Raw genomic sequence first — 20,001 nt, 5'->3', positions numbered from 1 at the left:
ACAGATACAAGTAAAGAAAAAAGGGCAAAATGCCACTCGTCTTAGTATCTAGATAGCACCTTAATATTTTTATTCTCATTAAGGAAGGCAAAAAGTAGATTTAAATTGATAATGAAATGAACACATGGTGATATTTCTGTGTATTCTCTTTCCCTTCTCCATTTAAGACAATAATTGAGTCTGTTGTATAAAGCATTGAGGAATGAACAGAGAAGTTCCCACTTTCCGTTAGTTGCGACACTAAGTTTTACATTGCTGCATCAGAGGCATCTGCTTCTCCGTTACACAAGTTTCAAATATCCTAGGTATAGAGTTTTTACGAACGATTCAGGCAACCATGTCACAGTCTCCGTGAGATAGGAAAGCAGTGTTCAGGATTCACTGAGTTTCCTGTGTTGCCGGGCATGGAGTCTTCTTATGTTACCCTGTGGGTCTATGCAGGCTTCCGGTCACTCCAACATACTGACCGTCTTGTTACCCATGCTCCTCCGCAGCTGATCCTATGTCAGAAAGCAAGGAAGACCAGTGGATGGGAGTCACTGTCCAGAGCCAAGGTCCCGGGGGAAAAGTGGTGGTAAGTGTGGAAAACTGCACTGTCCGTCCTCAGTGCTGACTGGCTATGGGCTCACAGCAGTGGCCACCAAGCTCCTGCCTCTGTTTACCTTTGAGCAAGAAGCACCCTGCTCTAACACCAGACCTGGTGCCAGGAATGAGCCAAAACTTCAAGTCTCCTCTGTGTGTGTGTGTGTGTGTGTGTGTGTGTGAGAGAGAGAGAGAGAGAGAGAGAGACACCCCTTAAAATATCCTGATGCAAAGACTGTAATAACACATTTTTTGAATATCCCTAATACTAGCTGCTCTTGAGGCAAAAACAAAGTGAAAAAGCAAAGCCAAAGGACACCATTTCTGCCCTAGGAACATTTTGGAGTTTTATAGACAAAAGTATTGTAAACCATGGGGATGACTAAGGACAAGCACTTCGCTTTTACTCTGTTTACCCTGAACCTTCTCAGGCAGAAGGCAGGCAGCTTGATGGGTAGGCTGGTGGGAAGAGCATGACCTTGTTGTCTCTTTCACAGTCTAGTGGCTGTAATAACGTTTACACAGAAACTCGGGAGCAATGAGAAGCTTACACCTAAGGGGCACAGTATAGGATATCAACCGGGTTCCCTGTAACTAACGGCACAGTATAGGATATCAACCGGGTTCCCTGTAACTACGGTAACCACAAAGACCCTTTAGAAAATGGAGAGTACTCTGTCTTTCTGGGCTGGGTAATTCTTTCTGCCTTTTCGTGATGGGGAATAGTCTTGAGAGCACAGAATATAAACTGGGGTTTGCTGCCGGGGGGTGGTGCCAGGAGAAAGAGAACACCTCAGCTTTAGCTGTGTTTGCTTTATCTCCTGAGAAAAATACGTCCTTGCTCCTGTCTAGGACGTAGTTATTTACAGCCACTAAAAGCCAATTAAATAAGGAAGACGCAGAGAGGTGCTGTTGCCTTTTTTTTCTGTGCAGGTGAATTTACAGGTGAATTGCCTGTGGATGTGAACTGGTATGTTAATACTTGGAATGAGGCTTTATTCTCTAAGAGTAAGGCAGAAGCCCTGGGTCCTGTCTGTCTTGGTCATGGCCTCTCGGAGTGGGGGGCAATTGGTATGCTCTGGGATCCTCTCCCTGGATAAGGACATATTTAATCATCTTACTTAGAACCAACCTCTTTATTATTGCTAAGCGTTCCAGTTCTGTCAAGTTTTTTTGTTGTTGTTGTTTTGTTCTTAAAGATTTATTTATTTATGTCGTGTTATGTATGTGAGTACACTATAGCTGTCTGCAGACACACCAGAAGAGGGCATTGGGTCCCATTACAGGTGGTTGTGAGCCACCATGTGGTGGCTGGGGATTGAACTCAAGACCTCTGGAAGAACAGTTTAGATGTTCTAAACCACTGCACCATCACTCCAGCCCCCAGTTCTGTCAAGTTTTAAATAACAGGGTTTATCATTTCCACTTGTTGACAGACATGTGCGCATCGATACGAGAAACGGCAGCACGTCAACACGAAGCAGGAGTCACGGGATATCTTCGGAAGATGTTATGTCCTGAGTCAGAATCTCAGAATTGAAGATGATATGGACGGAGGAGACTGGAGTTTCTGCGATGGCCGGTTGAGAGGCCATGAAAAGTTTGGTTCCTGTCAGCAAGGAGTAGCGGCTACTTTCACTAAGGACTTTCATTACATTGTTTTTGGAGCCCCAGGGACTTACAACTGGAAAGGTATGGCCTCTGTATTTACAGACACAAGGGATATCAGTAAAGTTTCTATAATATGCCCATGGTTTAGTACATTTTAAATGGGCTATAAGGTGTTTACTAAAGCGAGTAGAATATTAAAATAAAATCTCTCCTATGGATTTTAACAGTAAATGTTAAATGTTTTAGGGTCGGGGGTGTTTTTCTTCATCTGTGGAAGTGGTTAATCTTTTTCTCTAAGAATGTAGTAGTTAATAGGGTTTGGATTTTTTGTTGTTGGTGGTGGTTGTGGCTTTTGTTTGTTTGTTTTTGTTGTTTTCTGTTTTCTGTTTGTTACTTGAAAGGTAAAACTGTTTGCTGTTGAAGTGAATGGTATGCACAAAGGACTGTGTTAATGTGGGTGTTCCATTATGTGTAATATTAGAAGGTCATGTTCTACTAATAGTTAATAACAAAAAGAACGGATGGCTGGCAGATGAGGGACTCTTTTGAGGCAAAAATTGAGGCAATTTGAGGTAACGCTGGTCAGCAGTATTATATTATGGTGAGAAAAGGAGACATTGGGGCGTGGGAGGAAAATGGCCCACGGTTCTGATCAGATGAGTCTGGTCTATTCCTTTAATAAGCATCAGTTTCTCTGGAAAACTTAGGAAGAATGTAGCAAACTGCTGTGATCCATGATGAAGAGAACCACATCTGGTTTGGGAATAAAGCATTTTGCGAAATTAAAAAAAAAAAAAAAACCAGGAAAAGATTACTCTGTAGAAGGTTGAAGCATGAAAACCAAAAAAACAGGGCTAGCCTTGACACTTCATGAAAATCCTGAGTCAGAATAAAGTGTGTGGGCAGGAATTGGGTGAGGCCGGGAGATGGCCCAGTGCTTAAGAGCACACACCAGCCTTGCAGGGAACCCAGTTTAGTTTCCAGCACCTGCATCAGGCAGCTCACAACTGCCCGTAACTACACATGTGCACACACACACACACACATTAAAATAAAAAATATATTTTTAAAAAGAACTCTTTTTAAAACTATTTGTGAAAAGAGCAGGGCGTAGTTTGATATATAGGGCTTGCTAGCATGTATGTGAGGGCCTCTCCAGTGTGTCACATACACACACATACACACACACACACAAATTCTAGTCTCAACTGTTATTAAAATGGCCCTTGAGCCTGCATACGTCATTCTTTATGATACTGGAGAGTTCTCCCTTTGTCCTCACTCACATCTATGATAGACTCTTTCATAGACCCAAACCGCACCGAAAGAACATTTTGTACTAGAAAGAGTCTTTTTTGGCAGGAGTAGATGGCCATTATATTGTAAAACAGAACAATAAAAACACCCACCAGTTAGGTCCATTTTAATTCATGGAAAATAAATCTTCCGACTTAGCAGCTCTGACTTAAAATGTTAGTTTTAAAAGGTCATATTGTATTTGTGTTTAATATACTGAAATATTTCTAGGAATTGTAGAATTTCCAAAAGATGAAATTTTCATTAAAGCAGTTTAAAGAGGTGATGGATATATTATTTTCACTTTACACTACAGAAAAGGAAACTTGATAGAGAATTATAGATAACAAAATAGTCATTTATTTCAAGGTCATGTCATTCAGATTTAGTATTCCACAGATTTCTGTTGACTAAGCAAACATTCCACTTTCCATCTAGCTTCTTGGCGTAATAAAAAGTTTATTAAAATGCACGGGTGATTTTTAAGATTCCTAGAACAGATTTCTTTCACATAAAAACTTAAATGATCACTGGGTGGTAGTGGTACCTGCCTTTAATCCCAGCACTTACCAGTATTAAATGTGATAAATCTAATTTTTGCTAGTTAAGTGATCTTACCTTTTGATTTAATTTGAAAATGAGCCATCTGAAAGCCAAATATGATGGTACACACCTTTAATCTCAGTTTGAGGCCAGTCTGGTCTACAGAGTGAGTTCCAGGACAGCCAGGACTACACAGAGAAACCCTGTCTTGAAACACTACTACTACCACTACCAAAGTAAAAGGAAAAACTTACGTGACCATGTTGAAGAGTCTTAAACATCACCTCTTCATTCTCTCTCTCCTTCTACATGCTTGTTAGAACCATCTGTTTTATTTTTGTCTCATCTTTATTTTTTATTTATTTATTTTTTGTTGTTGTTGTTGTTGTTGTTTTCCATTTCATTCCTTTAGGGATCGTCCGTGTAGAACAGAAGAATAACACTTTTTTTGACATGAACATCTTTGAGGACGGCCCCTATGAAGTTGGCGGAGAGACTGACCATGACGAAAGTCTCGTGCCCGTCCCTGCTAACAGTTATCTAGGTAGGAGCCAGCAGAGGCGCCGCGCCTGTCTCCTCAGGCACTGGGTGCCGCTCCACCTGAGGGCCCAGAGCTGGGACTAGGTCTGCTGGGAGCCGGGGCCTTGCTGTGTTGGCTGTATTTGCTTCAGCTTCACCTCTGTGCTCGTGGGAAGGCAGGCTGCCTGCTGACTGACTCCTCTGGCCTGAGCTTCCACAAAGTGGGGCAGAATCTGCCATCGTCCCCAAATGATTCATGCTTCCTCCCGTTTGGAAGGGAGCTGTGTTTCCTGAGCTGATGGTAGCCTGTGCAGGCTGCAGCAGGACCATCATGAAGCCATGAAGAAATGTCTGGGTGTTCAGAATAGGCTGAGTGGTCCTTCCTCTGCCTTCGGGGCCTCTTTTAGACAAACACTTAAGAGCTCCACTCACAAAGTTACTTTTAAGTGGCGGGTCAGGGCTTCCAGATCCTTCCTTGGTGATTGCTGTTCTCAAAGGCCTGGCCCTGTGACTGGATTGAGCTCCATGTCAGAGGGCCCTGTGGGTGGCACAGGGCGTCCCGGAGGAGGCCAACCAGGACCTGCTAACGCAGCTTGGAGAACACCCAGATTGTGTCTAAGTGCCAATTCCTTAACTCCTGAGGCTTGTTTGCATTACTAATGGTGTCCTAAATTATTCCTGCACATTATGGTAATTACACAAAGGCTTTTAAAAGCTTTAATTCTTGGTGTGAGTTGACATAAAGAATAATTACTGTACATTTCTTGGAAAAATGTAAAAAATCTTCTAGAGCTACATAGTAACCTATTTTTTAAAAGTGATGGGCAGGGGAATACACATATTCTAGAGATATTACTGGAACAATGGAAGGTTTAATAAAAAGGGAGAAAAAGCTGCTCTGAATAAGTAAATACATCTAAACAGTATGCTACAATAAACATACATGTAAGTAATTCTAATTGTGTAAATACACATGAGCAGTAGTGTTTATAAAAGAGAAAATCCCTTACCAATTCATGCACCATTCCCACCCTCTCTACAAACTTGATAAGACAGTATTGAAAGAATGTTTATAGCAGCTGCTTATTAAACACCTGTTCTATGAGTAGGATACTATGGTCAGTACTTTACACATCTACAGTATTATTAAAGATTGTTGTCGCCCATCCCTGTGTTTACTGAGGGAACTTAATTTTCTACCTCAAGGTCACACCGTTAATAATTTCCCAAGCAATAGAGAAATACTCATGAAAAACAGTGGCCCATGTAGTGGCTGCTGCGTGCACGAGGTCTGTTAGTGGCTTTGCGGGACAAGACAGGATCTCTGGGCTAGGATCTTCCAGGAAAATGGCAACAAACCACTCTTTTCCATGGGCATATATTAACCAGCAAGCTCTCTTTCGGGATATGTGCTACTAAGGGATTATTTTATGATGGGTTGCATCTAATATTAATTATTCCGGTGAACAAGCCAGAAGTTTGGTCATTCAGATGCCCTTGGGGTTTATAAACACGCTACTGGTAGAGCACAGGGAGATGTGAGCCACTTTGTTTGTTCTCAGACCCCTTTGCCTCCTTCGGAATGGGTTTCCTCAAAAGTATACGTCTGAGAAAGAAGTCCAGGGTATGTTGTTACTTTCTGCTGGTCTGTGCCGTGAGGTTCTCATTTCCAAAGATGAGTGGGTGTAGGGTGTAATGATCTGCCTGAGCCTGTGGAAGGAGCACTGCTTGTCAGACACGATGCCACAGTCCGGCCTCTTACTGCTGCTTAACCGTTTTTCTTCAATCTCTCCATGCACACGGACAGGCCTGCTGTTTCTGACCAGCCTTTCCTATACAGATCCCGATCAGTTTGTTTATAAAACACGGCCTCCCAGGGAGCGGCCTGACGCATTCCCTGATGTGATGATGAATAGCTACTTAGGTTTGTGACCTCTGAGATGACAAATGAATTATTGCCTTGCTCATGGTCATTTCAAAATTGTTTTGGTCCATACAGAGCATAAATCTTCTTATTTTCTATTTCATTTCCAGTGAAACACATAGAAAAAGCATGCTCAGTGGCCAGATGGTTTTCAGCACTGGGTCAGCCATGTCTCCCGGCTCTAAACTTGGGGCTCATCATATTTTCAATTCACCTCACAATTTGAGAACTGCAACAGTAGTGGTGACGCTTTTTATGAATAAAACCCAACAAAAAGGGTGAAGTTAATCTTATTCTGCACCGGCCGCTTTTATAGAGAGAGCGAGATGGATTCGTTTGAAGAGTTTTGGCAATGGATAGTTCTATCTGCTTTGCTAGCAGACCTTAGAGTCACCCCAAGTGCGTTATAATTGGACATTCCAGTGTTGTCTGCCCTTTGAACAATATGTCACTGATCCAAGTGACAGTTCACTCACCTCTATTGTTGATGCGAGGTTCTCAAATGACTGAATCACCATGCATGGTTTGTTTGCATGTTTGTGCCTGAGAACTGACTTGGTCCAAAGTAATGAGATGCTACTTACCGTATGTATTAGCATTTGCTCTTACCCGATTACCAAGCAGACTGGAAAGCGTAGATGCTGTTCATGTAAATCACTGGTCAGTGAAGAACCCTGTAACTTACACTCGGTAATGAGCACTACAATGTAGCATTCCTAGGTGACTCCAGTATCTGGCTTGCTCTTCCTTTGTCATAGTTTTAATATCAGAATAGGATTTGATTTGATTCTTTTTTTTTTTTTTTATTTGATTCTTAAGATGGGTGAATAGTTCACAATTCAAGCTATACAAGTGCTAAATAGCATAAAAATGGTTTTTTAAAGTCATAATATCTATAGAAAGCAGTAAATGTGGTGTAGCCCTTTGCCTTTGACCTGTCAAGTCCTTTAGCACTATGACTCCTGTAGTAAATGTGGAAGTAGAGGGATGGATGGTGTGGAGAGGTGTGTGAGGATCCAGAGGGAAAGGCTATAGTGGAATTAGCACTTCAGTGTCCTCCCAAAGGTCAGGGTTGATGCGGCTCTGTATTGTTTTCCTAGGCTTTTCACTGGACTCAGGGAAGGGTATTGTTTCTAAAGATGACATCACTTTTGTGTCTGGTGCTCCAAGAGCCAATCACAGTGGGGCTGTAGTTTTGCTAAAAAGAGACATGAAGTCCGCACATCTGCTCCCTGAGTATATATTTGATGGAGAAGGCCTGGCTTCCTCGTTTGGCTATGATGTGGCAGTGGTGGACCTCAATGCAGATGGGTAAGCATATCTTTGTTGTTGTGTTCAGCTAACGTTGCTGATGGCTGCCTTCCGTAGGTCTAGAGAAGGGACTACGGGTTCGTTGATTAAAAAAACATGCTTTATTATCCTGTCTTCATCATTGATTGACAGCTGGGCATTCATCATCATCCCCCTGCCCCAGCCCCGTGGTGTGGAATGACCTTTTAAATGTTACGCTTTCACTTGAGTTTGGAGACTGTAATTTCTTAAAAATTTAAATTTGAAAAAAAAAAAAAGACTTAGAAAATGATAGCGGCTACACGACAATCTCTGGTTTCTTGGGGGTAAAGGGCGCAGCTGTTAAGCATCCAGAACGTCTCACAGAAAGCAGGAAGTGGTGGCCATGTTGATACCTAGAGGATTCATTGCTCTTAGGGCCAGCTGGAAATGGAAATGGAGTGGTAGGTCCCTGCTGGAAGTCCTCTTGTTCTGTGGCTCCGACTTGAGGAGCTGCCTTTAAATTGCTACCTTCGCTATTTCCTTGGCTTATCGCAGATCTTCTGTTCAGTATTTTAATTGATGACATGTGAGTCTTCGATTTGAGGCTCTCTGTTGTTGTGTTTCTTGGAGCCTGGATTGTTAGTCATTTCCCTAAGCCTTTTGGCATCTTAGCAGTGGTCCCTAGCTCTCCCCCTTCGTTGCGTTTCTAGGTGGCAAGACATCGTTATTGGAGCTCCACAGTATTTTGATAGGGATGGTGAAGTCGGGGGTGCAGTTTACGTCTACATTAACCAGCAAGGCAAATGGAGTAATGTGAAGCCGATTCGTCTAAACGGGACCAAAGACTCGATGTTTGGAATCTCTGTGAAAAATATAGGTGATATTAACCAAGATGGCTATCCAGGTGGGTGATAGGTTATGAAATGATCACCAGTCATAGACCAGTTGGTTGGGTACCTAATGAGCACACTTATGCATCTTACTTTAAGGCGCTGAAGTATTTTTTAAAATGATAATTTTTTTAAATGTTATGTCAACAGATATTGCTGTTGGAGCTCCTTATGATGATCTGGGGAAGGTTTTTATCTATCATGGATCCCCGGCTGGCATAATTACCAAGCCAACACAGGTAACCAGATAACCTCTCTCAAATAGTGTCTGCTTTTTGCCTGTATGTAGGTTTACATAAATCTTCACACGTATTTGTTTCAAATATTCAATAGTATGAATTTTTAAAAAGTTTTTATTTTACTTCTAATTATGTGTGTGAGAGAGAGGAGGGAAGGGACAGGGAAGGAGGGAGGGAGGGAGGGGGGGAGAGACAGAGTGTGTGTGTGTGTGTGTGTGAGAGAGAGAGAGAGAGAGAGAGAGAGAGAGAGAGAGCGCACCCCTCAGGAGGTTAGTGGATCCGCTGGAACTAGAGTTATAGGTGGCTGTGATCCTCCTGACACAGGTGCAGGGAATAGAACGGGAGTCCCCTGGGTGAGCCATCTCTCAAGCCCCATGTGAACTGGGAGATGGCTTTGACTCACTTACACAGATGCAGTGACCTGCTTGTTGTAACTGTAAAATGTCTTAACTAAGTTAGGAAATCAGCGTAAACCCAGGGTGAAGACCATTCTGTCCAGGAAGCGGCAGGAGGCGGCCTGTGCTCCGTTTCCCTTAGCAGTGGGTTTAATAGAATTGAAACTGAGCAAACGAATAGAGGATTGTAATTACACAGAGAATTCAGACAGCAAAAGTTCTAACTTGTTTTGACAATAAGACGGGTGTGTGTGTGTGTGTGTGTGTGTGCGGTTAGATTTGATTTTAAACTACTCTGTTTAACTTAATAAACAAAATAGGCTTTTGTCCTTTGGAATGTACTCTGTGACTCAGGTGGCTTTTATGAAATAAATCATACGATATGAAATAAATCATACTACACACCTATAATGTAGTATAGCTTGTTTGAAAGTGAACGGAAGCTTTTGTTCGGAATGAAATTTATCTTTTTCTTTCTCTGGTTTCTTTGTTCCTGCTCGTGGTGACAGGGACCCCAGTCACCGCTCTGTCCGTGCCAGGGAAGTGCTGTACCCCTAAGCTTCCTCCCTAGCTTGTTTGTGTTTTTCTCAGAGGTGGCCAGCCAGCTCAGTTAGTGGCCTACTGTTCACTCCAGTGTCCTGTGTATTCCAGGTTCTCGAGGGGACATCGCCTTACTTCGGCTATTCAATCGCTGGGAATATGGACCTGGATCGGAATTCCTACCCTGACCTTGCTGTGGGCTCCCTCTCAGACTCAGTCACTATTTTCAGGTGCGTGCTGCCTTTGCCTTTGGTTAAACAAGCTTCAGAATGGTCTTACTCTAACTTTTTTTTTTTTTTTTTTTTTTTTGAAGCAAAGGCTTGTATAAATTTGAAGGTTTTTTTGGATGGGATATAATAGTATATGATAAAAATTATGTAATTTCTTGCTCATATTGAACCGATTTGGAATAAAATGTGTCAGAATTCATGGAAAGTGTTGCTTCCTAAATATATCTTTAAAACGCTTTTTTTTTTTTTTTTGAATCATGGGGAGATGGCTCTGGCTTCAAGACACCTGCCAAGCACTGCTGGGTAGGTGTGGTGGCCCTCCAGCCCCGGAAGGGATTCCTGGAGTTAGCTAGCTAGTAACACTAGCCTTTAGGTAGCACTGGGTTTAATTGAAAGACCCTGCCTCAGCGAATACAGTGGAAGTGTAATCAAGGAATCTCTTGAGTCACTCAGAGTCAACGGTGCTTCTCCACACATACGCACACCTACTCAAGTACCTGCCTACACATGAAAAACATGTACACGTACACATGAGAAGATTTATTTATGTTATATATGTGAGTACACTGTTGCTGTCGTCAGATATCGGATGCCATTACAGACGGTTGTGAACCACCATGTGGTTGCTGGGAATTGAACCCAGGTCCTTTGGAAGAGCAGTCAGTGCTCTTAACTGCTGAGCCATCTCTTCAGCCCCCAAAAGCATTTTTTAAAAGCAACTTTCCTGTTGATGAAAAAGTAAAACATATAAAGGAAATCTTATTTTCCCTTTTGTTTTAACTTGTTTTACCTTCCATTCTAAAGCTCCAAAATTAGTTTTTTTTTTTTTATTTTTATGTTTCTGATCTATATGCCATGCTAATAAACAAATACTTTCCAATTGTTTGTAACCTGCTTTGGCCCGTGTGTGGCCTTATGACGCGTGTCCCTGTCTCTGGGTATTTTTCTGAATGAGGGTGACAAGCTGTTATGGACAAATTTATGTTTTATCTGACCAGCTGCCGTATCGCTGTGGTGATGGTTTAAATGCCTCCCTTCCCTCCAGCCCATGGTACAAAAAGCAGCAGTTAAAAAAACCCTCTTATTTGTCATGCTCTCTCGGTTAGTTCCTGACAGTGAGTTTCTGCAGCATGAGCTCTGGCTGTGCAGCCCACAGCCAGCTCCTCACACTGAGCTTCTGAAAGGGAAGTCTCTGTGTGCATCTGAAGACGCTCATAGAGGCTGTGGTCCTGCAAAGTGGGCTGCTGGATGCGTTTCCGTCACTCCTGACAATCCCCATTTGAGAAAGTTTGGTTTTTAAGTAGAAGTTCCTTGGGGTTTTTGTTGTTGTTGTTAATTAGTGTTAATTCAAATGTAGAGAAAATGAAGTTCCTAAATATTCCCGCTTCCTGAGAATGACATAACCTGTGAGAGCAGCTCTGTTGTTTTATGGCCAATAAAAGATCACAGGTATTGCTGTTCCTAACCTGGTTAATGAAAAAATTTAATATCTAACCAGACGAGGTGGCTCATGCCTGTAGCCCCAGTACTTGGGAGGTTGAGACCAGCCTGATTTATATATTAAAGTCCAGGCCAAGGAGGGCTACCAGTTTTAAAATAATATGTAAAAAATTAGACCAGCAAGCTGGCTCAGTGCCACAAAGCCTGGCACCTAAGGTCCATCCCTGGGTCCTCTGGATGCAGAAGAAAAGAATAGACCCCTACAGTTGTCCTGTGTGACATAGAGGTAGCCTGTTATAAACATGCTGAGTTAATTTTTAAAACTGATGGAAAATGTAGATAGCATTGGATTTTTATTAAAAACTACATGATATATTACATTATATACATCCCTATATGATGTTCTTAAAGTTCATAGGATATAGTATAGCAACCACTTTACATTAATACATATACTTATTTTATATATATATATATATTACTTTATATTCATTGAAAGGTTATTTTCTCACAGACTTAACGTTATTATATATGAATCTAATTTTTGCTAGTTATGTGATCTTACCTTTTGATTTAATTTACATTTCTCTGAAAAGGAGCCATCTGAAAGCCAGGCCTGGTGGTGCACACCATGGGGGAGTAGGGGGGGACAGGGGGCGAGTGGGGGAGGAGCGGGGAAGGCAGTCGGATCTCTGTGAATTCAGGACTGGCCTGGGTTTACAGAGTAGACCGCCAGGTCTACACAGGGAAACTCTGTCTCCAAAACAAAAACAAAAAATAAAGAAAGAACATGAACCATTTGATTGATTGGGTTTTGGGGTTTTATTTTTATTTGTTTTGTTTCTGAGACAGAGGCTTGCTCTGTAACCCAGCCTGGCCTGACACTGGCCCACTCTTTCTTTGACTTCTTCCAAGGTGCATGGATTATATTGGATTGTAGCAGTGTGTTATCACACACATGTGGTTTCTAGTTTGGATTGTTTGTTTGTTCATTTTTCTTTTTAAATTTGACTTTAGAGTATTTTTATTTCTTAAAATTCCCTTTAGAGAAATGGGTAATAAGGTGTAACGTCATGCTGCAGACTGGGCACCGTGGGTTTGATGCTGTGGGCTCAGAGCGGAGGGCTCTGTGCTGCAGGCTCGGAGCTTGCTTTGAGAAAAATGCGAGGTGTTACAGGCATCCTCTGCAACTGCACTATAATCTCCCTCCAAAGACCCCGGGAGAAGAAACCATCACGGGACACTTTCATCGTTAGTGACACGTGCTCTTGATGTTGCTGCCCAGGCTGGTCTCGAACTCCTCAACTCAGGCCGTCCTCCGGCCTGAACCTCCCAAGTGGCTTTGAAATTAGCCATGTGGCAGATAAGCCATAAGAGTTGCCTTGTGCATGAAAAGACACACTTCCTATCACGCTTATATACTGTGTTCTGCGTGTGTTATGTGTTTTAAAAAATTAAATTAAAGCAGACTCACAGCCAAGTGTGTTCAAATATTTTGGAATGTATGTACTAATGACCAAATTAATATGCAAAACCCTGGATGGCAACTTATTTTAATATGAATAAGTACAATAAGTAAAAGGATACAGATTTTTCACTTTCTGAGTTTGCTGTCGGAACCCAAGACTGCATCTAGTTAGTGTCCTGGAAATCCACAGCTGTCTGAATGCACAATAGGATGAGGTCAGTAGGGAACATGGAGAAATGGGGTCTGTGGGAGTAGTCACTGTTCCTGGGCCTGCCCTCCCCATCACTGTTCCTCATGCCTGCCTTCCCCAGGATGGGCTTGGCACCCTCTGCAGCTACCAGTGCATTGATTCAAGAAGGTTGAGGTGGCTGTCTGGGGTTTGGAAGATTTTCCTATTAAAAACATGTTCATCAGGATGTTCGTGTTTACCACAAGCTCACCAGGGTCCTGGCTGGATCCTCATGGTAGTGAAACTCTGTACTCTTAGTTCTGGAGGGAGCAATGAAGGCGAGAGGTTAGGCAGGATCTTCCCATCATGCCCCTCTGCCCCCAAGCACACTGCCACCAGGTGCTGGTGCTCCTTATGTATGGCTCAAGCCAAAGGCCTCTGCTGTCCTTTTTCTCTGCTCCAGAGAGCAACATAAGGGAGAAAAGATGTTTTCATGTAATGAGCAGAGCCGAAGGGTAGGACTTGGAGTATTGTTTGTGGGCTTGAAGCTCAGGAGAGATGGGGAATGGTTAAGGGTTTATGTTTTGGTTTGCAGAGAGACTGTGGGGCTTTGTTAAAGACACAAAGTCTTACTGTGTGCTTAAGATGGCCTCAGCCTCCCAATCACTATATGCGTGTTACCATACCCAGATGTTAGCCTGTTCTTACGGTGGAGACTGGAAGATTCCAACAGATAAAGAGGGTAAATAAGTAGTTCATGATTGGCAGTCTTTCTAAAATTAACATACAGGGCAGACACCTGTTACCAGCCACATGTCAGGTGGCTCAGTACAAATCCTTGGAGGTTATTGAATTTATCATTAAAACATGTGTAATTAAAATGCATGTATTACCATACTCCAGGACATAGCATTTACCAGAAAGACAGAGGTAGCGAATGCCATCCTGAATGTAGAGAAAGGCAATGCTTACGTTGGTGAGAACTTAAAACTAGTTCAACCATCCTGGGAAGCAATGTGGAGGTTGTTTCTTTAAAAGTAAAAGAGCTCCCCTGGGACCCAGCAGATGCATCAGCTAAGGAAGTGAAATGAACACTGCAAGAGATACCCAGGCTTCCATGTCTATTGCAGCTTTATTCAAAGCAACCTAAGCATCAGCTGCTGGGTAAAGACAATGTGCATATGCACAGGGGAACACAGTTCCGCTATTAAAATGAAACCTTGTCATTGTGATAGTGCGATGAAATGAGACACTGTGTTAAGTGAAACAAGCCAGGCACAGAAAGACAGTGTCACATGATCTCAGTCATGGGTGCAATCTAAAATCACCAAACTGACCAACAGTTGAGTTAGGGGTGGAGGTTGGGAGGGGTAGAGGGAGGAGAGGTGGAATTAATGAGTGTTGAGTGACAGACAGGTTCTCACTATGAAGCACTGGCTGGCCTTGAACTTGTATAGTCCAGGAAGTCCTCAAATTTGCAGTCCTGCCTCAGCTTCTCAAGTGCTAGAATTACAAACTTGTGCCATTACGCCTAGCTGTTTTGTATACTTTTATATATGTATGTATAGGTTTTTAGAAGTTAAGTAAAACAAAGTTTAATTTGTTTATCTATGTAGTGAGGCAGGTTCTTGTTATATAACCTTGGCTGGCCTGGAACTCCATATGTAGGCCAGACTAGCCTTGAGCTTACAGCATCCCTCCTGCCTCTGCTTCCTGAGGCTTTGAACATGTATGTTCTTTGAATTAGAAGCTCTACTGCTGGGGATTTATTCATAAGTAAACTCAAGTGTAAGCACAGATTTCTCTTTTTTTTTTAATTTATTTATTTATTAATTATATACACCATGTTCCTCCTGCATATATGCTTGCATGTCAGAAGAGAGCACCAGATCCCATTACAGATGGTTGTGAGCCACCATGTGGTTGCTGGGAATTGAACTCAGGACCTCTGGAAGAGCAGTCAGTGCTCTCAACCTCTGAGCCATCTCTCCATCCCAAACACAGACTTCTGTATGGTGTTGTAGCATGGCTGCAGGTGATAATTGATTCCATAGAGGACTTTACATTGTTATAGTTAAGCATCACAACAGGTGAATGGTAATGAGTCATATTTATATGTTAGGACAAGTCCCTCCCCCAAATGTTAATGAATGAGACACACCTCCACAAAGACTAGTTAATGTAAAAAAAAAAAAAACTCCTGTTTAGTTGAGACTGTATTTTTATATTTGGCAGTAGGCAGTATTTGTAACAGAAACATAGACAGATAACATGTCTGAAAAGAGCATACAAGATCACTGGGGTGTGAGTGTGTTTAGTGGAGAAAGTGTTTGCTTGAAAACATTGCATGCAAGGTCTGGTTTTTAAATATAGTACAGTTTTAAATATTGTATACGTTTATACGCATTAGTTGATTTGTTCCCACAGTAGGGGTAGAAGTCACACCAACACATACCATTCTCCTGTGGTTGTGAAGAGGCAGGGCTGTTGCAAATACTGCTAATGTGTGAACGACTCAAAAGATACCGAAAGGCTTAGGTCCATTCTCACTCTTGTTTACAGATCCCGGCCAGTGATTAACATTCTAAAAACCATCACAGTGACTCCTAACAGAATTGACCTCCGCCAGAAATCCATGTGTGGCTCACCTAGCGGGATATGGTGAGTTCCTTTTCTGGGCGCTGCCTCAGTTCTCAGCTTTGTGATGAGCTCCTTGACCTGATGAGCCACCGAGAAGGGGAAGGGTGCGCTGGACAGAGGGACAAGTCGAGACACTGTCCAGCAGGCAGTGGGGACACTGGAGGGCTGGGGGCAGGGTAGGGTCTTCCACTGCTACAGTGCATCTTTTAACAAATATGTGTTTGATTTTATGCAGCCTCAAGGTTAAAGCCTGTTTTGAATATACGGCGAAACCTTCCGGTTATAACCCTCCAATATGTAAGTACCCAGTACATTAAACACATCTTCTCTCTGCCAGGTTGAAAGTTCTGTATAAATAACAGGAAGACAAAACTCTAGTGGCCAAGTGAGCTCATAAAGTCTTGTCTAGAGGAGGAAGTTTGTCTGTGGTCTCCCCTTTAATCAGGAGGGCGCAGCATGAGGAGGGAGGGAAGGCTCTCCATTTGGTCCCCATTTGAATTTTCCAGAGCAGCGGGTTTGGGATGGGATGTCTTGGGAGAGCACTTATCTGCTGTCACAACAGCTTCTTCCCTTTCAGTCTCTGAAAAGCCCTGTGGAAAATGGGTTGTGCGGTTATGAGGTGAGGTGGCCGGTGGCTGTTGTGGAAAGATAGCTCTGGCAGCCAGAGCACTGCTGCGGCTGGTACACTCGCCAAGTTAACCAGCCTAGCTGCCCCTCCCACGGAGGCTGCAGCCCAATGACATCTAAGCTGTGCTCAGTACGGGACCTTGAGTACCTGAAGGCTTGATCAGGGGAGCAGAGAGCTGGCTACTGCTTCTGGCTTCAGTTCTGCTTGACTCATAGCAAAGGACAAGTCCTTGGCCCTTGGGTTTAATTTTCCTGTCAGTTAAAACAGTGCCCCTAAGTCACCATTGTCTAGGGTTATAAAGCTGATCAAGGAGACAACCAGATGGAAGGCACTTTGTCTTTTAAATTATTCTACTTTCTTTCTCTGGCACTCAGTGTGGGATTGGCATTTGTGCATGTGTGTGTGTGTGTGTGTATACATACATGTACTTACATGGTAAACCAAGCATATGCTTTTGTAAGTATGCATGCACATGTGTAGAAGTCAGAAGACATCTGCAGGTGTTTTCCATAATTGCTGGCTGTCCACCTTTACTCTTTGAGATAGATCTCTTGTTGAAAATGAAGCTCATTGCTTTAGCAGAGCTGGCTGGCCAGTGAGCCCTAGGGCTGGGCTGATGAGCACAGGCTGCTGTCCTTTCTTGGCTTTTCTATGGGTTCTGGAGATCCTAACTTCTGTCCTCAGGATTATACAGGACAGAGCCATTTCCACCTCCCTGGTACTGAGATGACAGGAAGGTCACTATGCCTAGATTTAAAAAAAATCAACAGTCTGGAGCTTTAAATGGTGTCTCCTCGTTTTCTTGGCACTTTACAACCTGAGCCATTTACCAACCTCTTGTTGCATAATTTTTTTTAAAGATTTATTTATTTTATGTATATGAGTACACTGTCACTGTCTTCAGACACACTAGAAGGTATCAGATCCCATTACAGATGGTTGTGAGCTACCATGTGGTTGCTGGGAATTGAACTCGGGACCTTTGGAAGAACAGTCAGTGCTCTTAACCGCTGAGCCATCTCTCCAGCCCCCTTGTTACATGTTTTTTGATGATTTGCAAACACACACCTTCTTCACCTGGATGCTTTTTACCTGCATTTGTAATGAATTCAAGAAATAAGAGTAGACTGGATTCTTGTGAAGGGAGAAGAAATGAGGAAACATTTCCGTTCGGATTTTCCCCCTCAAACCATTGTTTGACGATAAGTGTCAGATCTCACTGGTGTGCTCCGTCCAACAACTGCCTTTATAGAGTGGGTTACGAGCTTTCCTCTAGTTTTAATGCAACATCTGTTGCTATGTGCGTCTCCTTTATAGTATGTACCCACTCCATTACCTGCATGTTTATTGCAGCCTGTGATAGGTGGGCCTCTTCACTTGTAAGAACTCTTTCATTATACTTCCACAGTAATAACTTTACAGTGAAATAAAACAGAATTTCCACAAAGCTGAATAAGTATAATACTTTCAGCATCATATCCCAGTATCCCACGAGTAAGCTTATTGTGGAGCCACAATATTTTAGCTTGACAGCCCTCTTCGTGCAATGTTGCATGCACAGATATTTATAATTGAGCCTTAATGAGCTTTCTTGGCTTGTTCCTCAGGAGGTCAGCACAGGTGACCTACAAGGATTTTAAGATGATTTGAGTTGTCTGGAGGTTACAGAAGGTCAGCGTGGGTTTGGTAGCTAAACGGTTTTAATGTACCCATGTCCTCCTCTACTTTTGCCGTGAGGGGCACTCAGCCTGAGGAGCCTTCATCTGGTTCATCGGGAAGTTAGCAGGTCACTGATAAGTGGATGGTGTCAGGGCTGCAGAAGGCCAAAAATGAGGGGCATTCCATTTGGCAGTCGTGACATTTAAGAATATCTCAGATGGACAGAGAAATTGCTATTGAAACTGCCAGTGCTTCTAAATTTTGGTCTTACCTATGTGAATAGGATTTCAGTGCAGAGATTACCTCACACTGTGTGTGCACATGCGTACGTGTCACGCCCTGCGTAGGGTGGCATGGGGTCAGGTACTCCATTCCACTCATCTGTCCTGTGGATGATATTTTTAATCAAGTGTGGCAGTTGATGAACAAGGGTGATGCAGTCTTTGTCCTTAGTTCCTCCACACGCTGCAGGACAGTAAGTCCCAGTGTATAGCCTCGGAGGTAGAATTTTCTCAGTGGCTCAGGCGGAGCCAGGACGGGCTTTTGGTTAAAGTTTGGGTCAAGATCTGAAGAGTAATGGATTAGGGTTTAGTTTGGAGTTGGGGAGGATAGAGAGGAGGAGGGGAGGGGCCAGTGCAGAAGGAGAAGGGCGGTGAGACCTGGCCTCTAAGCCTCTGTATAAAGCAGCCAGCTTTTGTGTGCCAGGTAGAGACTTGGAGCTGTTGATGCTGCTGCCCTTTGCTGTAGGGTTCAGAATTTCCTTTCTTACTTTTTGGTTTTTCGAGACAGGGTTTCTCTGTGTAGCCCTGGCTGTCCTGGAACTCACTCTGTAGACCAGGCTGGCCTGGAACTCAGAAATCCGCCTGCCTCTGCCTCCCAAGTGCTGGGATTAAAGGTGTGTGCCACCACACCCGCTGCCCTTTCTTAATTTATAAAGAGGGCATTAAAATGCACAGTCTCATGGCCAGAAGTGTAAATGGCTCAGTTAGCACAGTCCTTGCCTAGGATGCACAAAGTCCTGGTCTAATCCTTGCGGTGTGTAAGTAAGTATAAAGCACTGGTTCCATTCTAGCACTGTATGAAGCAGGTATGACGGTGCATGCCTGTAATTCCAGCACTCGGGATGTGCAGCAAGGAGGAGCAGTTCCAGGCAACCAGGGCTACGTGAAATTTGTCTCAAACAAACAACAAACACTCAAAAAAGATTTCCTTCCCCCTTGCATGAATGGTAGACTATAAGCTTTCTCCATTTTCTGGAGCAGAGTTTTTCTTGGAGTCTGACTTCTCCTCCCTGTGTACAGTCCTGTGCTGTCTTTCCTCTGATGGGTTTAGCAAGTGCTTAATGAATGCAAGTGATTGAAGTATTGGCCCATTAGAAGCATAATTAGTAGCCTCATCCAGTGACCCAGTGAAGAATGCATTCCAGAGTCCAGAAATGAGCTCCTGACAGTCCCGATCCCGGCCTACCTCCAGGCTGTGTAAGCAGAGGCATGGAGCAGCCGGCCACCTCTGCTTCAGGCATAAAAGCTGTGTGAGGCTAAACAACTGGCTTCCAGCTACTGAAAACATGTCAGCCAGATCTGTCTGTCATCTACCATTCTATCTATTATCTATCTTTTTAATCTGTTTTTTTTTTTTTTTTTCCAGACAGGCTCACACTGTAACTGAACATAGCTTTGAGTTCATGGCAGTCCTGTAAAAGAACACACCCTTGGTTCCCAAGAACTGAGATTACAGGTGTCTCTTCCTGCTCTCAGTGACTTCTATCTTTAATATATGTGTCTCCTTTGATTACCAGTGCTATAATGCAAATACCAGTTCTGCAGTAGGAGCCTGCTTTCTCAGACAACTTTTCAAATAGCAAGGACTCTCCCCGGCCAAGGTCATGAAGCATAGGCTGAAAGAGTCCTGAGGCAGGAGCATTAGGGATTTCCAGTTATCTTTAGTATTCTTTAA

The 20,001-nt window shown here is 43.1% G+C and overlaps 1 protein-coding gene across 2 annotated transcripts in view; it reads left to right on the top strand.

Moving 5' to 3' along the window:
- Nucleotides 1–20,001, top strand: part of Itga6 (integrin subunit alpha 6) — a 73,627-nt gene that overhangs the window by 33,668 nt on the left and 19,958 nt on the right. For both annotated transcript variants that reach the window (XM_021151742.3, XM_029473910.2), the window contains exons 3-11: nucleotides 495–574; nucleotides 2,019–2,274; nucleotides 4,445–4,576; nucleotides 7,576–7,786; nucleotides 8,458–8,651; nucleotides 8,788–8,876; nucleotides 9,923–10,041; nucleotides 15,681–15,779; nucleotides 15,994–16,055. In XM_021151742.3, coding sequence (XP_021007401.2) covers nucleotides 495–574; nucleotides 2,019–2,274; nucleotides 4,445–4,576; nucleotides 7,576–7,786; nucleotides 8,458–8,651; nucleotides 8,788–8,876; nucleotides 9,923–10,041; nucleotides 15,681–15,779; nucleotides 15,994–16,055 — 1,242 coding nt within the window. The remainder of the gene's footprint in view (nucleotides 1–494; nucleotides 575–2,018; nucleotides 2,275–4,444; nucleotides 4,577–7,575; nucleotides 7,787–8,457; nucleotides 8,652–8,787; nucleotides 8,877–9,922; nucleotides 10,042–15,680; nucleotides 15,780–15,993; nucleotides 16,056–20,001) is intronic.

Source organism: Mus caroli, unplaced genomic scaffold (assembly GCF_978045245.1).
Source record: "Mus caroli unplaced genomic scaffold, Mus_caroli_1 scaffold_2, whole genome shotgun sequence".
NCBI lineage: Eukaryota > Metazoa > Chordata > Mammalia > Rodentia > Muridae > Mus > Mus caroli.
The sequence above is the reverse complement of the archived record's forward strand: the minus strand, read 5'-3'. Positions and strand labels throughout refer to the sequence as shown.